The following is a 21,788-nucleotide window of genomic DNA, read 5'->3' as shown; positions in this document are numbered from 1 at the left end:
GTTTGATAGGGAGTGGGGACAATCAAATTATGATTTAAGGCCAAATCTACTTAGAAATGAGTAGATCTACTCTCAGATCAATGGTAGAGCCAACAATGATCTGAAATACGAAACACAACATAAAATGCAACAAAACTGATTTAATTCTAATAAAATTAAATAAATAAAAGAAAAAAAATGTAGAAAGAGTAAGAAACTACCAGATCAAGCCAGTTGGCCCGAGACTCTCGAGGCTTTGAGCGTATCAGGACCAGCTGAATTTATGATGTGCGTCGTCTTATCTCTCTTCAGGTTTTAACTAGGCCTTGGCTTTTTTAGACGGCTTTCTTAACCTAAAGGCTGCATGTTTAATGGCATGAAGCTAAGGTTTTCTTAGATCTAAGTTTTCTCAAGGTCTTCTCAGGTTTTATCAGGGTCTCCAGTTTCTTGGCCTACTATTTTTTTAGAGTCTAAGGAGTCTAAAAGTCTCTCCCTAGAAATGATCCTGAAATAATCTTTTAAAGGCTGAAAATTGGTTGGAGTGGGTAAACTGCCAATTTCAAATGGATTTTCCAGCCTGAATTGTTGTTTTGGGGTCAACATACCAAATGGGTCCAGATTCAATAAATCTGCCAAAAAATGGTCGGGGAGTGGTTAGCATGCGAAAACTACCATTTTGGGGCAATCAGGTTGGGTGGCGGAACCAATAGTGCCGCCCAGACCAAATCTGCTCATAATTGGCAGATTTAAGTTCTAGGGTGATTTACGAGTTCTTGTGATGCTGCTTGCCAAATTTTGGGTCGAAACCAGGCATTTTGCTATTTTTAATGATTTTTTTGCACTAAAAGAGGGTGTTCAAGATTCTGGATCACAAGACAGGCAGTATGCACTATGGTGGTCTATGGTTTGAGGGTTTATTGGGATATTGTGGTCCTAAGGCTGTCTATGGTTTAGAAAACCAATAAATTTGCCAGTTTTCAAAATGGGGTGTCTACACCAAGCCTGAAACCTATTCGGGGATTTTAGAAATCTGGGCAAAAGGGGGAAGAGATTTGGAAAAGATTTGAAATAGGACAAAATAGAACAAATGAATAAAATAAAATGAGTATAAGGCCCTTGGAGATGGAGCCGATTCAAGACCAGTCTGAGCGTAACTTTTCTTGAAATATTAGATATTCTTTGATTGAAGTCAATGTATGTAATGTGGATTTGAGGGCTTTAGGATAAGAGTATGAATTGTAGCATGGATTCAGGTCGGGTCAGTATCAAGGTTCGAACGAGAAGAGTCTGGACATATTAATCAGAAATCTCATGAGTTTTGAAAGTGGCATAGCCTTGGCACCAAAATTCTCCCTTTTAGATTTGGGGGAGGGGGGTTCCAATTTATAAACAAGTGTCATGCCTTATCACCATTCAAATGCTGAGATTGAATCTGGGCCGTTGATGGCCATTGTGGTTGTCGGGGATGTGTTGCAGAAGCAATTGATGTTTAACACTGCAGGAGTCAAGCAGTTCTTCGCTGAGGGTGTAGTTTCCATCGGTGCCAATGATGGTCATAACATCGTTAAATCATGATGATGTCAATTGTCCATCTGGGAACCTGGTCTTGGGTGGTGATTCCTATCAATCAAAAAATACCGAGTAAATACCGAGTGGGCCAAAGAAGTTGCCACTGTTGTTTCTGTTAATGATGGTGTAATCACTAGATGTTAGTTTTCGGCATTCCAATGTCAGACAGATGGTAGCTGCTCTGGCCAATCAAGGATGATGTTGCTAATTGCATTGACCCAATTTGCATTTCTGTTGTCCGTAACAATTTGCCTCATTATGCTGTTGGGTGGTTAAGCCACCATTCTCAACCAATAAGGTGTAGATGTTCTAGTGACCTCCGTTGGTGCAATTGCGACCTTCGTATCTTTGTAATGGTGATGGTTTCTTCATTCCGATGTCAAACGGTTAGATTGCCTTTCTAGCCAATTAGATTGCGACACGTTTTGTCATATGCATCACCTGAGTTGCGTTCATCACCACCTTAAAACATTGGTGGTACTTGTGTTGACAACTATGGTGTTTTAGTTTTTCTCCTTTTTAAGTGCTTGTTTCTTGATGGTGTTTTAGTTTTTCTCTTTTTAAGTGCTTGTTTCTTGCTATGGTGTTTTAGTTTTTCCCCTTTTAAGTGCTTGTTTCTTGCTATGGCTTTCATATAGTTTCATCAATGTTGATTGGGGCGTCTACACCAATAATATGGATTAGTTCTCCTAATCTTGTACACGAAATATGGTATCTCTTCCCTAAAGATGGGGGATGTGACATATAAATAAATTTTCTATCCAACAATCTCTATAGAATTAAGACCCATTCTTACTTTCGCGACACGTGTCTACCTCTTAACTCTAGCTTAATAATGTAGTACATATATGTTTAGATGACAATTAATTTGATTTAAAATATCATATTTTTATTTAAAATTATACTCTAGATAATGCTATTCTGGTAGTTATTTGGTATGTACCTTGTATCATGTATGATATTATTTAAATATTTAATTTTGTTGCGATTTTTAGCTATTATTAGCTATTTCTGGAGAAGAACATATGGGGTTTAGCTATTGAATAAAGTAAAAATAGCCTTTTAAAAATATAAAATTATATGTAAAACTGTATATAAGTTTATCTCAGATAAATTTATGAACGATACAACCAAACAACAAATAACTCGTTATTAGGACTAACTTTATTGAACCAATATCTTATTAGTGATAACAGGTGCATCCAAACAAGCCTTTATAGTTCCAATTTCCAATATGTGAGGAGTCAACATTTCAATCAGGCCTATAATTATGTACCTATTTACTCCCTCCCTCATGAAATCTTCACCTATAAGTAATTTTAAGGCCTAATTTTGGAGATGCAATGTCCAGCCCCAAGAAAGTTCGTAGAAGGAAAAAAAAAAGGTGTAAATTTATTCACATTCTCTTGGTGTTTGAAAAAATAGCATCAACCCACTCCAATTTTGGACGTTTAGATAAAAGAAAAGTCTATAAAGTGACTATTTACCTTTGGTACAAAGATGTTATAATTACTCTTGTGGATTAGATTTCAAATTTGGTGGTTGTAAGAGTGTCATCGACTAGACTCAAAGTTCAAAAACCATTTTATCGAATTTTGTGATACATTGCAAGTCCTCTAATTTGACATCCAATTCTTAGGAGTAATTGTGACCTCCTTGTAATAAGATAAATTGTCTATACAATCCCTTAGATAAAGGACTAAAAATTATATACTCATCCAGTGGTTACAAGTTGGATGCCATAAATTTTGTGAAAAGGGCGTGTACTACGCTCACTTGGGCTCATATTTACATTTACTAACTCTGGCAAATCACTTACAAATTTGCTTTAAAATTTTGCAATCCATTTAATTTTTACGAGATGATTATTTAAAAATAACATGAATTTTGAGTTCTTGGACATCTAGATCATTATCTCAAAAAATTGGATGGTTTAGTGCAGTCTTGAGATGCCTTTTTTTAGGCCCATAAAAAGCGAACTTTTTTTTTTTTTTTTTTGTGAATGTTAATGAGCTTCCGAGTGAAATGTACATAGGTAGGACATAAAAGAAAAGAAAAAATAAAAATAAAATAAAATAAAATAAAAAATATAAAAAACAGCAAAAGAGAATATAGGGGAAGAAGAGAAGAGTGAGGAGGAGTCACGCCAACGAGACTCTTAACCGATTTAGTCTGAAGATCTGCATTGAGGTTCCTCTCCCAATTAACATGATTGAAGCGTATTTCCCAGCCTCGTAGTTTGTGAAGTATATATTTATAATCAAGCTCCAATGCCAGTTGTCTGGCGCTTTGCACCAATTGATCACATTAGATGAGTTTCCTTCTATTATCACTCTTGCATACTCCTTAGTCAATTTAAGAAACCCATAATACAATGCCAAAAACTCAGCCTCGTTCATCATGCAGGAGTGAAGATATCCATGATAGAATCAAAGCAAATTCCCTGAAGAGTCACGTACCAGTCCTCCATAGCCAACCAATTGGCCATTTCCACTTACACTTCCATCAAAGTTTAATTTGTAGCATTCTTGATCTGGTCTGATTATCCTCTTCTTTGAAGTGGATAACAGTTCCCTACAATGGGTGAGTAAAAATGCTTTCGGCGTAGCTAGAAATGTTGGTTGTGCTTATACCCAGTGAGTTATGGACGAGTGGATGACATTACATATATGTTCTTTATTTCTAGTTCTGTCCTTCAAATTGCCTTGATATGTGAGCTAGATCAACTCAAGTCTCTTGCGGAGCCAGTTAAATTTTTAAAATCAATAGAAAGGGTGGGGTTGCTCAAATTATAAGTTTAGGGGCATAATAGATCTTTGCAAATCCGGTCCTCCTCTAAACCTATTGGCAGCGTCAATTCCAAAATCTTTTTATTTGGACGTTTAAAAAGCTAAAATTCTAACTAAATCTAAAAATAAATAAATAAGTAAAACAATAAGGATAAAATAAAGAAAGATATCTGGAAAACGCGGATTTGAAGCCCGCATCAGGACCAGAGGTTGAGTTGCATTTTTGATGCCTTCTCTTGCTTTCTTGAGATTTTCCCTAATTTTATAGGGTTTTAGGATTTTTTCTATTTTTTAGGTATTTTGGACAAATTTTTTAATTTTTTGGGCCTTTTTACGTTTTCTTTAATTTTTTAGGATTTTCCTTTTGAAATTTTTTGGGAATTTTGTAATACTTCTAGGGTTTTTCCTAAGGATTTTTGGACTTTTTTTGTTTTTTTCCATAGAATTGGAGGGGTCTTTATAGGTTAGACTAGAATTAGGCTTGAAATTAATTGTTCTAATATGCCAATCTTTAGATTTTTTTGGAATTCCATATTAAAACTGACTTAGAAATCCTAGTCAAAAGAGGATTTGGGGTCCCAAAATGCGTATGGTCCCATCATGCCGCATGTGATGCGGCCCAACGAGAGTTGGGCCGCGCGACACGTATCGAGTCGTGCAAAGGACTGAAATGTTATTTTCATCAACAATGTTCCTCAAGCTATAACTTTATAATCGTAAGCCAAATTCAGATGATTTTTGGACCGTTGGAAAGCTTGTGATGTCATTTTATAATTTGGAGTCAAATTTGGTTAACTTTGAGGGGTCTATAAGGCTAGAACTTCAGGGTCTTGGTCTTGGTTTTAGGTTTTGGGTGTCGGATTAATATTCGGGTCTGTTTTATGGGGTTAATAAGGCTCATAGGTATCTATAGTGACTATTTGAATATATTAGGATAGGTTTTGGATGATCTTGGGATAATTCTAAAGGTCTAAGTTCACTATAGCTCACCAGGCATAGTGTGCCTCACTCTCTATACTTCTAGAGAGTTTTTTTTTTCTCCTTCGAGGATGGTTACGGGGTTCTTGAGATCATATCCTAAAATTTGGGATTTAAAGATAATCGTATTGTAAGTTTTTAGGAACTAAAAGAAATGGAAAAGTATAAAATGACACCATTTACCTGTAGTATAGGGTAGTCACATTAATCTTGACCATTGAATGTGAAATTGGGTGGCTGCAATTATTATATTGACTAAACTCAAACTTCGAAAGAAAAATTGGGTGGCTGCAATTATTATATTGACTAAACTCAAACTTTGAAAGAAAAATTGGGTGGCTACAATTATTACATTGACTAAACTCAAACTTCGAAATAAATTTTCTTAAACTTTATGACCCATCGAAGCTATCAAATTAGAGATTAAATATTTGTAAGTAATTGTGACCTTCTATGGTAAATTGCCTACAATCCCAAAAGATATTCATGGCATAAGTTTTGTCCGAGGGAGAAATAGACAGTACAGGGAGTAAGTGTACAAAGTGCTCCCATAGGGGCCTCTCAGTGACCTTCTCTCAGTCTCTCCCGCCGATAGAAAGCCCAGTTCTGGGAATCCCAACCCTGAGTCTTTGTCTCTCTCTCACTCATCAAATGGTGCTGTCCAACAAGAAGCTGAAGCAGAAGCTCAGAGCTGCTCTTGCAGTATCAGCAGGCAAAGTTGCTGTTGCGGAGTCAGCAGGCAAAGCTGCTCTCCATCATCCTCAACTTAAACCAAATGCCGAAAATGAGACTAAGTTCGAGTCTGGATCATTCATGGAGCTTCTTGGGTCTGTTTCTAAAAGACCCACTTCGTCAAAGAGAGGAAAGAGGAGAGAGAAAGCGGCTTCTCATCGCTCCGCACCTGTAGAAAGCATGGAGGAGGCCCAACAAGTTGGGAAAGAGGAGCATTCTTTTTCTCTTGTGGTGAACTCTGAGAAGATGAGTAAAAAGAAGAGAAAGAGAAATGGAGATGGAAGTGTTGATAATGGGGCTGCTATTCTAGAAGACAAATCAAAATCAGAGGAGGAAGAGAAGAACCCCACGAATAACATGAAGAAGAAAAAGAATAAGAAGGAGAAGAGGAAGAAGATGAAGAAGAAGAACGAGTTGGCTAACCCTAGTGCGGCAGAAGAAGCAAAGGATCAGACTCTCACAGACACCAAGAGGTAAGATTTCAGAGAACCCATGCTTATTCATTGTCGAAACTAATATTGGAGAAGTGGGTTTTCATGGTTCTGTGTGACTAGTTTCAAATGTGTGAAGAAAAGATTTTAACTTAAGGAGATGCTGATTTTATTTGAAGATTTGTGCATAGATAAGGGGTTATTGAAGGTGAATTATGGAAATTTTATTATTGGCCTTCAGTCTGATCTTTCCCTTTTTATAGTCAGGAAAATTTTGGTTATGAGAGGAAGGTGTATGTGGGGGGAATTCCCTACTATTCGAGTGAGGATGATATAAGGAGCTTTTTTGAGGGGTGTGGCACCATAACCGAGGTAGACTGTATGTCGTTTCCTGAGAGCGGGAAGTTTCGTGGAATCGTTATAATTACTTTCAAGGTTTGTTCCTGGTTTTCTTCCTTGAGTGGATTGTCTTACATGCTTGCTTTTGCGAAAGATGTTGACTTGAAGTTATGTTGCTTTTCCATATTCTTTTAGATTACTGGTTTTATAGAGTTTGACTTTTGAGTAGGATGGAAAATTCCCCTTGTTATCATAATTTATAGGGATTATACATATGATAACAAGCTGGGATTGGTTACAATCATAGCAAATCATGAAGCATGTTAGTCACAAAAACGAGTCAGATTTTAGAGACCTGAATGTTGGTCAGGTGGATTTCTGCATTCATTTGGTTCCATGACTAGTTGCTAGAAAGGTATTGTTACAGGGAATGTTGTTTGACTAAGCATATAAAATTTCACTGTCTCATTTATGTGTTGATGCATTTTGAAGACATTTGTCCTATTTCGTCGAAGGACATTGAATTCAATGTTTAGATTTTACAGAGTTCATTGTTTAACTTTTACAGAGTAAGGGAAGGCATGATTTTTGGAATGCATATGATCATTTATTTCATTTTTTTTCTTGTTCTTTTTGCTTTTAATGGACATGGTTGTAAGGTATATCTGTGCAAGGCTATCTAAGACATCATCACCATAATGAAAATCTAACCAAATAGTTATTGTTATTATTTTCTAACCAAAGAACTACTAGATTTTATAAATAAGCCAAGCCGTGATTTTTGGATTTCTTATGATCATTTTATTCTTTTTGTTCTTTTTTTTTCTTTAATGGACATAGTTGCAGGTGTATCTTTTTTTTTGTTTTTTAAGTACCATTCACCATCATAACTATCTAAGCATATGGTTACCTCTAACAAGTAAAAACATAGTATTAGTGGAGCCAAACTTTGGATGGATTGAAATTTGAATGTTTGCATTAGTTGATAGATAAAATCTCTTTGGCTGTTTTAGCATGACACACGTATGCATTTGGGGAATGTTGTAGATCACATACATAATTTTCAAACTTTTGAGGTTTGTTAACTTTGGATACGGGGTATATTTTAGGGAATATTCTTTACAAGTTTAATTCAGCCGCATAAGCTTAGTTCTTATGATGCCTAGCCTGTAATAGTCAAATGGCAATTATCCTCCTGTTTTATTATGAAGATTACTCTTCACTTTTCTTGAGTTCTTTAGTACATGTTGAGGCATAAGCTCCGGCAGCTTTTTAAGTTTTGAGTGGTTACACACATCAGAGACTTAGATACCCACCAATATGTGTGTTTGTTATGTGTAGAGAACAGAGTGAGGGGAATATTCTGACTTTCTTTTTTTTTCTTTTGGTATTTTTGTGGTGAAGGGGTCCCCTACCCATGGTAGGAATTGAAGTCAAGACATCAATGTTGTGGCACCCTGCCACCCTGGTCACCTAGCCTTGAGTCCATACCTAAAAAAAAACCACACATATTGGTCTGTGGTCAAAGTTCTAACATGTGCCACAGAGACGCTCTTAAAGTGCACCCTGCATATCAAAGTTGAAACTCTGTGGTCCTCTGATGCTATTTTCATATTGCTTGATCAAGGAGCAGCATAAAGATTGGGGGCTTCGTTTTGACATTTCTCAGCTGCTTTTTTCTACATCCAAATACATTTTTGCATCTCAACTCAATGATGCTTTAAGAGCACTGAATTACATTAAAAATCTGCTCATGAGAACATGCATGAATGAGTGTTTGGAAAGTCTAGTTATGACTCAGACTTGCCCATTGGGCATGCAGAATTTCTCTTATAACCTTTAACAGAACCTCACAAAATAAAAACTGCAATGAATAGGAATGACATAGTCACTTGTTTGACATGTGATTTCTCAATTTTTTTGAAAAGTGAATTTCATAGATTTGACTTGGGTCTAGGAGTTGTTGGCTATTACGGGTCCATGACTGGTGGGCCATGTGCTGGTAATAATTTACTTCTTGCACACTTGTATTTGTGACAAAGAAGATTCTAAACGAGCTGCATAATTCTATTGTTGAATTTCTACGTCATACATTTCACTCAAAAGAAGTTTGCTTACATTGGCAATCTAACATTTGAAAAGGTACCATCTATGTCAGATAATACTCACTGCTAAATCGATTGAAGAAACTTCAATTCGCTTTTGAGAGGATCAGTTTGACCGCAGCTGTATGCGTGTTTCTAATAGCTATAGTAATTGTTTGCTCTAATTCACAAGAATTCATATACAATGTAAAAACCAGGTCAAAGAGTGCAGTTGCTTGTTTCACAAAATTTGTATTCAACTAGTCCACGACTGTGGAATGCATTCATCATGTGTGTCTCAGTTTGGAATTTTTCATGTCGACACCTTATAAAGATTGACTGCATATTATTTTGGAAATAAGGCATATTTTAATCTCTTCTCTTTGAATCTGTTGCATATTTTAATTTCTTACTTCATAGTCCTTAGCTTTTACTTGACAAAAAAAGAAAGAAAATCTTGACCCTATATATGCAGCTCCACTTTATTTATTAGGACTTTGTTGTGTTAATAATATTATTTTATCTCCAAACCTCTTATTATAGATTAGGATGAACTCTTTTGTACAATAAAAATTTGTAATCAAAATCGTTACTTTAATTGAGGATAAAAAATTTACTCCAGAAAAATAAGGTATTTGTCTTTATCCATGTATGTGGGGAAACCATATTCTTGAATACTCTATTGTGCAAGGAGAGATTCCTAGTTTGTAAGGAAAGCAATAAAAACCTATGGTTTTCACTAAGTCAAACAAAATGTATGGAGTTTGTTTCCTGGTGATGACTGATACACATAAATTCTACAAATTTAGTATATGCAGTACAAATTCAAATACAACTTAAATCATAACTAATGTAAAACATGGGAACCGCTACATTACATAGTAACTGTTTAACTGAGAACCGCTACATTACATAGTAACTGATAAACTTAAACTAAGAAAAATTCATGCATGAGAGTGCTAATGCCTATTAGGGACATGTATTGTCTTTTGCTTCAGGATATCCTGCTACATGTTATAAGTCATTTGTTCTGCCCACATCGTTTGCATCTGCTGTAGTTTAGAGTGTGGATCTATTTTGACGCTAGGTGCACCTAACTTGTTTTTCAGAGTCTTGATTGGCAATATTCATGGTGGGTGAGGGACACTAAAGGATAGCTATGACATTTCTATTGGCTGGATGCACTCTGAATGCATAGAGTTCTTAATATTTCTATGTGATGAACATCCTTTGCATGTAATTGTAAGTGTCCCCTCCTCGAGTGCACATTTTGTCATGAGAACATTGTGAACCCTCGACCTCACTTGATTCATGGTTTAGAATGCATGGCTAACTTCCAAATGCTGTGCATCTGTTTAACGTCTAATGTGCACCTCATGTTCTATGTCACTTGGTGTACTAGAATATAGCATAAGGAGTGCTTTGTTACTTCTTGAAAGAAAAATCGTTGTCAGTAGACATAACTGCAAGCTGCCAAATCCCAATATCTTACGAAACATCTCCACTAATCAAGAATATAACTAAGTTGTGGAGCAATAGGCATGTTTCAAACTTCATCCATCCATTTATTTAAACTTTCTAGAATATTTGAAGTGATTTGGCTATATGGCTGTATCAAACTCCCTTGAAGAGGGATCACGGACCATTGTTGTGTTTCATTGTCCCTAATCCACTTATATGCGCCATAATCCACTTGTATGTGCCTAAGATACAATTCTCGATATCATTCATTTGATGTGTGAAAATTTATTGATGTTGATGCTCTGCTAACCTTCTAGCATTCCATTCTTGGGTGGATCGATGTACCATTTTGTGATTTGGCACTATGGTGATTCATGCAAATACCCTTGAAACGAATATTGGAAAATTGTTGGAGCACCATTTGATGATGTCCTTTTGTCTATAATATACAAATTTAACCCAACTCCCAAATCTCTTCTACCACGCCCTTCAATCCCTTTTCCTCAATAACGTAGTAGTAATTGCTAGTAATAGAAATTTCTTCAATTTCTAAAAAAAAAAATGTAATTTCTTCAAGGTTGTTGCCAAAAGAAAAATGCCTCCAAAATTCACTAAAGGATGTGTGCCATCTTTAGAAAAAAGTAAAAAGAAGTAATTTTCTGCATGAACTTGAGAAACTTCTGGCCTCTGTGCTGGAACTTATAGACTGCCATTTGAAAACACTATCTAGTTGTTGGTGGGGTTGTGCACTTCTGGGGACTACTCTTTGTACCTCAGAGCTATACTTTTAAACAATAGTGCTCCATCAAGAAACCATGGTATTTTGTGGGGTATTGTTGTTCCTCTTTCAGGTCTTTAATAAATCAATGTAATTACACGTATTGTATCGACATTTGTGATGCATTTGGTGCATACTCTAGAAGTTGTTTTACTTGGCCCTTTATTATATCTTCGACCAATTGCTATTCACTTATCCATTCCAATGGTTTTCTTGTCTATTGTGGCCATGGATGCCATTTTGATTGGTAGTCTTATATGTATCTTGGATAAATATCAAAGGAAAAAAGTTCTTCAATATACCCATGGCTATACCTTCCACAACCTTGGTTTTCTGCTTGTTGATAGTCGTAATTTTGGAGGATCGAATCACTATGAAGGTATATTTGTCCCTATTGCAAATGCAGTTTTCGAGGTGGTCTAATAAGGATGAGGACCTTTAACTTTCCCTTTACCTGTCCTAAGCTGGGTAAAGGTGGGTTGCATTAGGTTCCAGTATAAAATATTGCCACATCTTATCATGAATCTCGAATCTATGTTTTCTTATTGAGGGTATGGCCCTTGATAGAGAAGAATGGAGGAACATGATTCATGTAGCCGATCCCAAATAATTGCGATAAGATTTGGATGATCATGATGATGCTTTTTGCGATGACATAATTACAGTCCCACTTTGATGGACAACCATTTATAGTTTAAATGGTTTAGACATCATCCCACCACCTTCCCCCCCTTCCCCCCACAAAACAACAACAACCAACAAAAGAAAACATAAAAAAAAGGAAAAGAAAACATAAAAAAAAGTAAAAGAAAAAAAAAGAAAAAAGAAAAAAAACAATAAAAGAAAAAGAAACACCCTTTTTATTGATGCTGTATGAAATAGCTTGTTCTGCTCCAATTAAGGGCTGTGGCCCTTTCTGTCCCCTACTTATACACAGATTACCGCCAACACCCACGCCCTATGAAACAAATTGGTCCAATAATATCCAAATAACGCCTTTCCATAATGGAATCTTCAAACAGTGCCTAATTTTCGCGTTTCATAATCAGAAAATAAGAATGGCTGAAAATGGTTTTTGCAGTAGTTGAAGAGTATAATCAGAGATGGAGTCATGCCTACTTTTATATCCAGTGGAAAAATGGCTTAAGTTATGGTGTTCCAATAATTTCCCTATGTTCATTTCACAAGTGTTGTGTAAAAAACACTTGTTGCTTACTGAAAATAGACACCCGAGGATGGTTGCTTAGAGCAGGAGTAGGGGTCCGGAGCGGGAGCAACAGATAGATACACGCAGGAAGCTCCCTAGGTTGGGATCACATTCTGTAGAAATTTTAAATTAATACATAAACTAAAAATTTTATGAAAAAATTTAAATAGTCCAGTAGTTCTACAAAATACAACTAAAACATGGGCACATAAAAATCAGCAATAAAAATGTAATTGTTCTATTATTGAATTTTATTTAGTCAATAATATTTCTATGTTCCTTTTCGATGTAATTTATGTAATAGTAATCTCACAAAATACAATAAAAAAGATATTATGATGAGGCACATCAGGATAACTGGTAACAATTCAAAAGTGCCAACTTTTTATTGCTAAACTTTAATCTTATCTATAATATCACACTCCACAACATCCAAAATGATGTCAAGTTGCTGTATTTGCAACTTTACAATATCCAAAAGGGTGTGTGTGTGTTTGTGATAGAGAGAGAGAGAGAGAGAGAGAGAGAGAGAGAGAGAGAGAGAGAGAGAGAGAGAGAGAGAGAGATTATGTACATATCTAAGATAAAAATGAATCATCTTCTTAGCCTCTTGTTGCCACTTCAAATTGCTAGGAGTGACTCCTAAAAGGAGGAGATCGAGATCCAAGGGAGATGCCTATTCAGGAGTTCTGGAGTGAGATCCCAAAGTGTGATCAACACCTAGATTTAGGGAACTTTCCTAGAAATTAAGAGGCCCCTTTGGAAGGTTGTTGCATACATATGCACAAGAAGCTCAAATTATTTCCATATGAATAAAAGCTTGAGCATATTTTTAGGAGCACATAAGTGGATTATGATGCTATCCATAACACTAGGTTTTACCCTACTAAAGGGCGCTGGATGCGACTCTATTACTTCAAATGTTTTACTTGACTTTTAATAAACTAAACAAACAAGAAATTTATTGATCCTTTAATTTATGCAAATCTTGTGTAAGGTGATGTAGTGGGGTTTGAACTAGATGAAAATCTATGCACTTTGCTAATATGCTTCTGAATAGGGCAATGAAGTAATTGTGATCAAATATCTTGAAAGTCACTTTTAATGTGGAAGGTCAAGGTTGCCCTTCACCTCATTTTGAATTGGCCACTGGTACTCGTGAAGGATGCACATATGACTTTGCTAGAATGGATGCTTCATCATATATAAATATTGTAAAACCTACATACGGTTGACGCATTTAGATGTTGATGAAAGCTAATGGAATCTTTGTGTTTATGACCTAGTGACCCTGCTTAGTGCATGTAAATATCATAAACCTTCATAGACTTCATGCATTTAGATGTTATGAAAGCTATTTGGATGTTTGTGGTTATGACCCTGTGGCTTTGCTCAAGATCAGTGTTTAAAAATAAGGACTTGGGCTTGGACTTGTCAGGGCCTTGTGTCCAAGTCAAAGGCCCTCAGGCCACCCGAGTTGGGTGAGTCTCAAAAATAAAAATAATATTTCTAGACTTGTGTTAGACTCCTTCGATTTCTTAAGGTTAGTCAATTGGACTCAGCACCCTGCTGGGGTTCCAAGTGACTTGGCAAGTTTGAGCTCGAGTCGGTGACTTTTTAATCATTGCACAGGATTTAAAAAAAAAGAAAAAAAAAAAGAACCTATGAATGACTAGGAGAATTTGTATAAGCAACTATTTTCATGCTTCATATATGAAAACAGATTATTTATATGGACATAGTGCATCTAGTTGTTTATGTAAGCAAATAAAGTTGCCATTTTTATGCTTGTCACCCCACCTTGCCTTGAATTACTTTTCAGATTAACAATCAAAATCTTGTTAAATCAAGGGAGATCATTTTTTTACTCTATAATGGATGCAAATATAATAGAAAACTTGTAAAATGTGGTTGAATTGATATTCTTTGAACAAAAAGAACAAGAGATTTTTATGGTTTGCATTGTTACTAATTTTTATGAATAGTTTTTTTTTTTCTTTTTTTTTTTCCAAAATTTAGGCAATAGTTCTTTTATGATTTATTAACAATTTTCGTTTTATAGTAGTTATGCTTTATAAACTTGTGTACGTTTAACATAATTTATTTTCTGGTATAAAGTTTTACGTTGGTTGTCCTACATAACACAACCCTCCTCCTTTACCGGGCTTGGGACTAGCATGACTGGCTTGGGGCCAGCCAAGGCAGCGTGATGTGGTAAAAAAACCAAAAGTTTATGTTTTTTTCCTTTAAAACCAAAAAATTATAAGCTAAATTTTTTGCCACCATGTCATTATTTCAAAATTTAAATAGTATATACCCACCTCTAAACATCAATTTCTCTCTCATCACATCACAAACAATATCAATGCATGAAAACCGATATCATAAGAGCAAAGAGCTTAGACCCACCTCAAAACCAACGTTTACTCCGTCATCATCTTTAGAGAGAGAAAGAGAAAAGCCTTGTGAAATAATGGGCAGAGGCACCAAGGTTTCAAAAAACACTAGGCGGCCTGCTTGGCGCCCATCGCCCATCGCCTAGGTGGGCACCCAGAACCTCGGGCGCCCTGTGGTGCAAATTCTTAGATTTTTTTTATACATTTGCTATCCAAATGCACATATATGTATATATTTGTGTCAAATTTTGTAATTTATTCCATTTGAAAATATCGCACGTTTGCAACATACGTTTTTATATACAAACATATCACATGTCTCAGCTTCTCAGGTAATCAGGTTGAGAATGAACTTATTCAAAATTTCAAACCATACAAAACATTTAAAAGCCTAATAGGCTATTGTAAGGTCTCCAATTCTCATATTCTCCATATTCCATATCCATAAAATAAACCATAACAACATCCAAGTCTCCAACTCTCCAAGTCTTCAACAAACTAACTTCCAAAACTTAAATAAAGATTACACATGCCGGCATTAGAAACATGTCTACAGAAATTGCACATAATTTTTTTTATATCATTATTATCAAGGTTAACACAATATTTCCATCCTGGATCTCCACCCTTATTAGACCCCGCAAAAGACATCTCAAATTGGAAAAATAAAACTCAAATAAAGATTACAGACTGACCTTTACTACCCAATCTCTGATCCTCAATCGAGCTACGAATCAACTCAAAAGTCTTCTAATACCACCAATAGCACCCAAAAAATAATTTCAATGAGAACAGAAAACTTTTTCAATCCACAAAAAGTACTTTCGATTCTCAGAAATTACTTTAGATTCTCAGAAATAAGTTTAAGATTGAGGGTTTCTTTTCTTTTTTTCACTTTGGGTTAAAAAATAGACCCCAAAACTTTTTTATACAAACTTGGGGTCCCTGGGAGCCCGCCAGAACCGGAATGTGATCAACAGATAGTCAAACAAGAAGTAACATCCCAATATTCACTTATTTTTTCAAGACAATGAAAATTCATAATGCATTACCTCTGTTTCTTCTTGAAAACCCAAATAACATTATTTATAACTATTTTTAGTATTTTTTAAAATTTTTTTGATATTGGATCCGGCTGATCCAACGATCCGGATTGTCGATTTACCAACCTGGATTGGTTTTCTAGATGACCGATCCGGTTTTTAAAAATGGTCAGATAATAAAAAAAAATCCATTATGTAGAACTAGGAGCAACCAAGCATAGTTCAAAAAAGCGGACCGCCCAATGCCTAGGCGGTTCAGAAGGCCTGAGCTTAGGCAGTCAAACTGGGCAGTCTTCCTTGAGCGGCCGCCTAGGCGGTACGGAATCCACCTAGGCGGCCGCCTAGTGCCCAGCCCTGGGCGGCTGCCCAGGGCCTGTGCTCCACCCAAAGGTGAAAAGCTTTTGTTTTTGTTTTTTTTTTTTGTTTGCAATTTTTCCAAATATAGAAAAGTTAAGAATGATAGATTTTAGGTTCGTTTGAACCCTAAACCTTCCAAAACCCCTTTTCGAGTAACAGAAACCTCCAAAAAACTATATTTCATTGGATCGAATCATCAAAGTGTTTTTCAAAGTATAGAGTTCAAGCAACCAAAGTAAGTGCATTTTTAGATTGCTTGTTTTATTTTGAGATGTCTTCTTCAGGAGTTAGTTTGGAGTGGAGATCCAGGTTGGAAATATGGATACATCTCGAATCCAAATGACAAAAATTGCGTTAGATGTAATTTTTGTGAAAAAGATACAAAAGGAGGCATAAACCGGTTTAAAAAATATCTTGCAGGTATTAAAGGGGATGTTGTCCCTTGTAAAAATGTTCTTGAAGCTATCAATGAGGAGATTAAGCAATTTTTAAGTTATGGAAAACCAAAACAAGAACAAAATCCTTGTCATTAATCTATTTCTGCTACTCTTAGAAAAAGTGATCTGGGTTGGAAGTATGGGTACAACTCAAAACCAAATGATAAGACTTGTATAAGATGTAATTTTTGTAAAAAAGATACCAATGGGGGTATTAGCCGATTCAAAAAACACCTTGCTGGTGTTAGAGGTAATGTTGCTTCTTGTACAAAGGTTTTTGAAGCAGTTCGAGATGAGATTAGACATCTTCTGAATTTTGAAGAACCAAAAAAGGATAAAAATAGGCATTGTTCTATGGAAGTATCTTTTCTAGTTTCTAGTCGGAGTGGTGATCTGGGTTGGAAGTATGGTTATAACTTGAATCCAAGTGATAAAAACCGTATTAAATGTAATTATTGTGGAAAAGATACTAATAGGGGCATTTATCGGTTTAAAAAACACCTTGTCGGTATTACGGGGGATGTTGCCCCGTGTAAAAATGTTCCTGAGGCTACCAAAGAGGAAATTATACAATATATGAGTTCAGAGAAGCACAAAAAAAAAGGTAGAGCAGCCAAAACTCCTAGGGCCTCATCTGCACATACTAGTAAGAGGAAGGTAGAAGAAGAGGAGGAAGAGTCAGATTCAAAAGAAACAGAGGAGACGAGCGTTATATTGAAGAGGGAGATGACTCTGATGATGATGGCTTCGACTCTGATGCATATGATGAGGCTTGTACTATTGATATTTCCTCTGATGATGATGATGATGATGATGATGATGATGATGATGACTGATGATGATGATGAGGATGATGATAACTGATGATGATGATGATGATGTTGACTGAAGACTCTTGTCTCTTGGTGCTGACTGCTGAGTGTTGAGTCTGTTGACTGTTGTGTTGAGTCATGAGTGTTGACTTTTGTTAGATTGTATATTTTCTAAATTTCTGTATATTTTTGACTCTGTTGTGTTGAGTGTTAAGTTTTATATCCTACACTTGTATGGTTTTACAGTTTACTGTTTTAAAAATATGGATTATCAAAATTCTCTTCTCAACTTCTATCTTTTTTTTTTCAACTTGGAATATGATATATTGGGATTTTTACTTTTTTTTCAACTGGGCGGCCGCCTAGGCACTAGGCGGCCTGGACCCCCAGGTCGCCTAGATCCCGCTTAGCTCTTTTTGATACACTGCAAACAAGTAAAGAAGACTTAGTAAGAAATTTAGAAAGGGCTTTTGTATGCTGATTACGCCTATAAAAAAATAGCAATTTATATAATAGTATTCAGCTTATCAAAAAAAGAAAACTGGAAAAAGTTAAGATAGAAAATTAAACAGCCATCAAATTAGTACTGAATGAATTAAAAATGGAATAAAAATAAAAATATTAACTTTTATTAGATATTTATAAAATTACTTTTCATTTAACCTCATGCAACCCAGGTGCCATAAAGTGCTAATAAAGTTGTGAAATTTTTCAATATTTGACTTTTGTCATTGGTTTACTGCTCCATTTTCTGTCGTAGTGGTAGTCCTAGTTAAGTTTTGACTGTAGTTGCATCAGTTCTTAAGAAAATATTGGTATGGGGGATGTTTTCTCAAAATCTTGGTGTTTATATTATGGAGAACTTACAAACATTGTATAACAACAATGGCTCTATAAGAATGTTCCTCGGAAATTATGGGTATTAAAAAGGGGTTTTTTCTCCTTTTTGTTTTGGCTCCATACAAGAACCTTAGTTGAAGCTCTCTATTGCTGTTCAAAATTTCAGAGGCACTTTTTTCTTATAAGCATGTGCTTCAGGCATTATTTACAATTTTTCCCTATATAAATGTGATACTTCCATGTTTTTCAGCTTCTTGAGGTACCCATTTCCTTTTGTTTTTTAATGGGAATGTATAATGTGGTGCAGTGGGTCCACATTGTTCATGTGGACTTGCACCAAAAACAACCACTTTGGGTGTGGATGTGGTGAGGGACCAAAGGTTCCAAACTGCTTTCTAAAAAATTCATATGAAGCTTCAAACCCTCAAGTCTGATGTCTAATTGGCTATTCCGTATTCAAAATTGGGGGATTTGGATTGTTTTTTGATCTCCAATTATTTTATTGGAGTAAAGTGATCCTGGCGGGAAGGGGTTCACTTTGATGTGTTATATGGGTCTTCCATGTCCTCTAAATTAAATGATTTTGATGCAGGTTCCTATAAACTGTGTACTGGTCAGAATGCCAAAGCTTTTAGTCTTTGACAATTATTAATGATGTTGCAAACCTTTGTTTATAGGAAAATGATAGGTTTTCAGCCCCAGGAACACTTCATATGGTGTAGCACCCACCTCAAAACCGTCAAAACCCAGTTTTGAGATGTTTGGGAACCCAAAATTTTCTGAGTTCCCTTGAAATCAATTTCTTCCAAATTTAATTTGATTTGGACCTCCAAACACCCTCGAATCCTCCTGTCCATAGCCCATTGAAATGGATGGTCCAAACCTGAGATGGATAGGCCATTCAAATGGATTTGTAGCATTTTTGGAGTCATCCAACGAGTTTTTCTTTTAAGAAGACTTTTTTGGAGTGGTAGAAACGGATTTGGAAATTTTGTAGATGGCCCTACACCTGAAAAGGAGTTTTTGAGGTGGGCATTACACTAAATTTTGTGCTCCAGGCAGAAAACTTATCATTTCCCTTGATCATAACTTAGATTTGGTTGTCATTCTCATTAAAAACGTACTCTTCTGTGCCATTTCTATTATTATCTGATCTACTACAGAGTTACTCCATATGTATAGTCCATTACTTCATATCAAAAGTCCAGAAATTTTAAACTCAAGACCATTGAATACCTATCTTTAATCACTCGATTCTATCAGATTTTGTGGCTCTTTAGCAATTTTTCTACTTATTAGCTGCCTTAATTTTATTGTTGGATCTGTCCTTTGCTCCAATTTAAACAATTATCTTTGTTCAATTTTGAACAATTACCCTACCTTACAAACAAATGCAATCTCTTGATTCCTATGTTTGCGGGCCTCACATTCTCTTCTGTCAGCATGCTGCCTTCATCTCGAAACCATAGGTGTGTTAATTTTTGGGTTAAATCATGGCCGAACTGGAAAGCACCACTGTTGCAAATTTGAGATTGTGAGTTCAAACCCAACATACTACCCGATAGACGAATGGTGTAACTTTCCTTTATTGGCCAGAAGGAAATAGAGGGATCCTTTCGCTCCTCTCGGGCTGTAGTTTCTCAAGGGATCTTATGTTTCTGGTGGAATTTCTTGGTATTTATTTTGAGAATAGTGGGGTTTCACTCTCTTCATGCCCTCTCGCTATGCAGGTTCTCTCACTCTCGAGAGGCTGCACTCCCTCTCCCTTGGCTCTTTTGTTTTCGGTTTCATTATGGTGCAGACTTACCTAATAAAATAAAATCTATGAAATATAAAGCTGCACCCTCACAGGAAGGGATCTAAGCATCTCTTGGGTCTTCAAATGTTGGATTCCTTTTTGGCTATTGTCCTCATGGAATCTAATTTGAATTCTCTCTTGTTTGCAAGAACTTGCTCTTACATGTGGAGTCTCAAGGCTCCTCGCTATTGCCTAGTTGTTCTCATGAAAGAGAAGGGTTCTCATTAATGGGATTTGAGGTATTTTATTGGGAGAATATTGTAGTGTTTTTTGTGGACTTGGAGGAAAGATGCCGACTCTCGCTATATATTGGGGGTCCGGCTAGGGCTGTTGGGATTATCTAGTATGTGTGATCAGAAGCAGTCTTGTGCGTGTGCGCAAATGTGCTGATGGCTTGTGTTTGGTAGCAAGTCCAAGAGAGCATATGGGCTGTTGTCACAGTAATGGCCCTTGGCATCATAATTTCTTCATTTTAGGTTGTAATTTTCTCTGGCCTGGTTTCATGAAGTTGCATATCAGGCTTTTATAATGGAGCTACAACATGTTTATACTTTGGTTGGCATTATTTGGTGAGGCCATAGCGGGTCAGTGGGCGTGCTTAATCATGAATTGTGGGGATGCATTCAACTCATCTTCTAAAATTCCGAAATCCATTTCCCTAGATATTGGATTTGGATAACTTGGGAACCTCCGTTGTAACCCATGTTCTTAGGACCAGATGAGTGCTCAAATCGGCAAAGGGCCTGATCGATCAAAAAGTGGTCCAACCACCGGTCAGATCAATCAATTGTTTTTTTAAATATAAAATTTTTGGAAATCATTTAAAATTAGAAAATTTAATTAGGAAAGATTGAAATTTTTTTGAAGTACTTTTTAAAAAATTGGGAAATTTCTAACTAGGCATTGAAAATATAGGCATTAGTTTTAAAATTTTGGTAGATTACCATGGTTTTAATGCCACAATTCATCCATCCTAATATCCTATGACATCATGGGCAAAGATGTAGAAGATAAGATTCATGCGATGATTTAATCTAACAAACCTGAAGCAAAACAAAGAAAGAATTAACAGAAAAAAAATACTGTAAAAAATTGTTCCTCAAATGTATAGGAAAAAGAATACTAGATTGGGTTTCTTTTTGTCCAATTTTAATCATGAATTTGTGCAAAGCGGTCTCGGAATGTAATCATAGACAGGGTTAAAATAACAAATGCATAAATATTGGTCAAAGTGGTCCCGGAATGTATTGGAAAGACCAAATTAGATTGGATTTCCTTTGTCCATTTCTTAATCATGATTTTGGGCAAGATTCATAGGAAGATTTAATCTAACAAGCCAACGAATACCTCTAAATTTGGTCCCTAAATATATAGGAGAGCTAGATTGGGTTTTTCTTTTTATCTAATTTCTAATCACGATTATGGGAAAAATCATTGAGATAAGAAAACTAAGTGCAATAAAATAGAAAAGCTAACAAAACAATGGAATAAATTCGAACACATTTTGGTCTTTCTATAAAGGAAAGCAAGATAAGGTTTAGTATTAATTATTTTGTGTCCACTTTGGACAAAATCTTTGGTATACTACAACAATTGCAACAAAATAGTAAATCTTACTAAACAAAGGCAAAAATCTACTTATCAAATTGGTCTGCGCCTGTCATATGCTAGTTTTGTCCATTTCATGTTGGTTCTGGCCTAGGGTCATCATGATACCATCCAATGATCCGATTTTTGGTTCTATCAGTCCATCCAACA

General features: G+C 35.9%; 1 protein-coding gene across 3 annotated transcripts in view; it reads left to right on the top strand.

The window, feature by feature from the left end:
• The first annotated feature begins 3,835 nt into the window (after positions 1–3,835).
• PHIP1 (phragmoplastin interacting protein 1) overlaps positions 3,836–21,788 on the top strand; it is a 29,411-nt gene continuing 11,458 nt past the window's right edge. Inside the window, exons 1-3 of one of the 3 annotated variants that reach the window (XR_016061405.1) lie at positions 3,836–6,520; positions 6,742–6,913; positions 10,011–10,143. Coding sequence is in view for 2 of the 3 variants with exons in the window: in XM_006848629.4 (XP_006848692.1) it covers positions 5,967–6,520; positions 6,742–6,913 (726 nt within the window). In the remaining variant the exon portion in view is untranslated. The remainder of the gene's footprint in view (positions 6,521–6,741; positions 6,914–10,010; positions 10,144–21,788) is intronic. The other 2 variants (XM_006848629.4, XM_088874637.1) reach the window with 2 other exon arrangements.

This window comes from Amborella trichopoda, chromosome 8 (genome assembly GCF_054954075.1).
Source record: "Amborella trichopoda isolate Santa Cruz 75 chromosome 8, AtrichopodaSantaCruz75HAP2 v2.0, whole genome shotgun sequence".
Taxonomy (NCBI): domain Eukaryota; kingdom Viridiplantae; phylum Streptophyta; class Magnoliopsida; order Amborellales; family Amborellaceae; genus Amborella; species Amborella trichopoda.
This window is presented reverse-complemented; position numbering and strand designations above follow the sequence as displayed.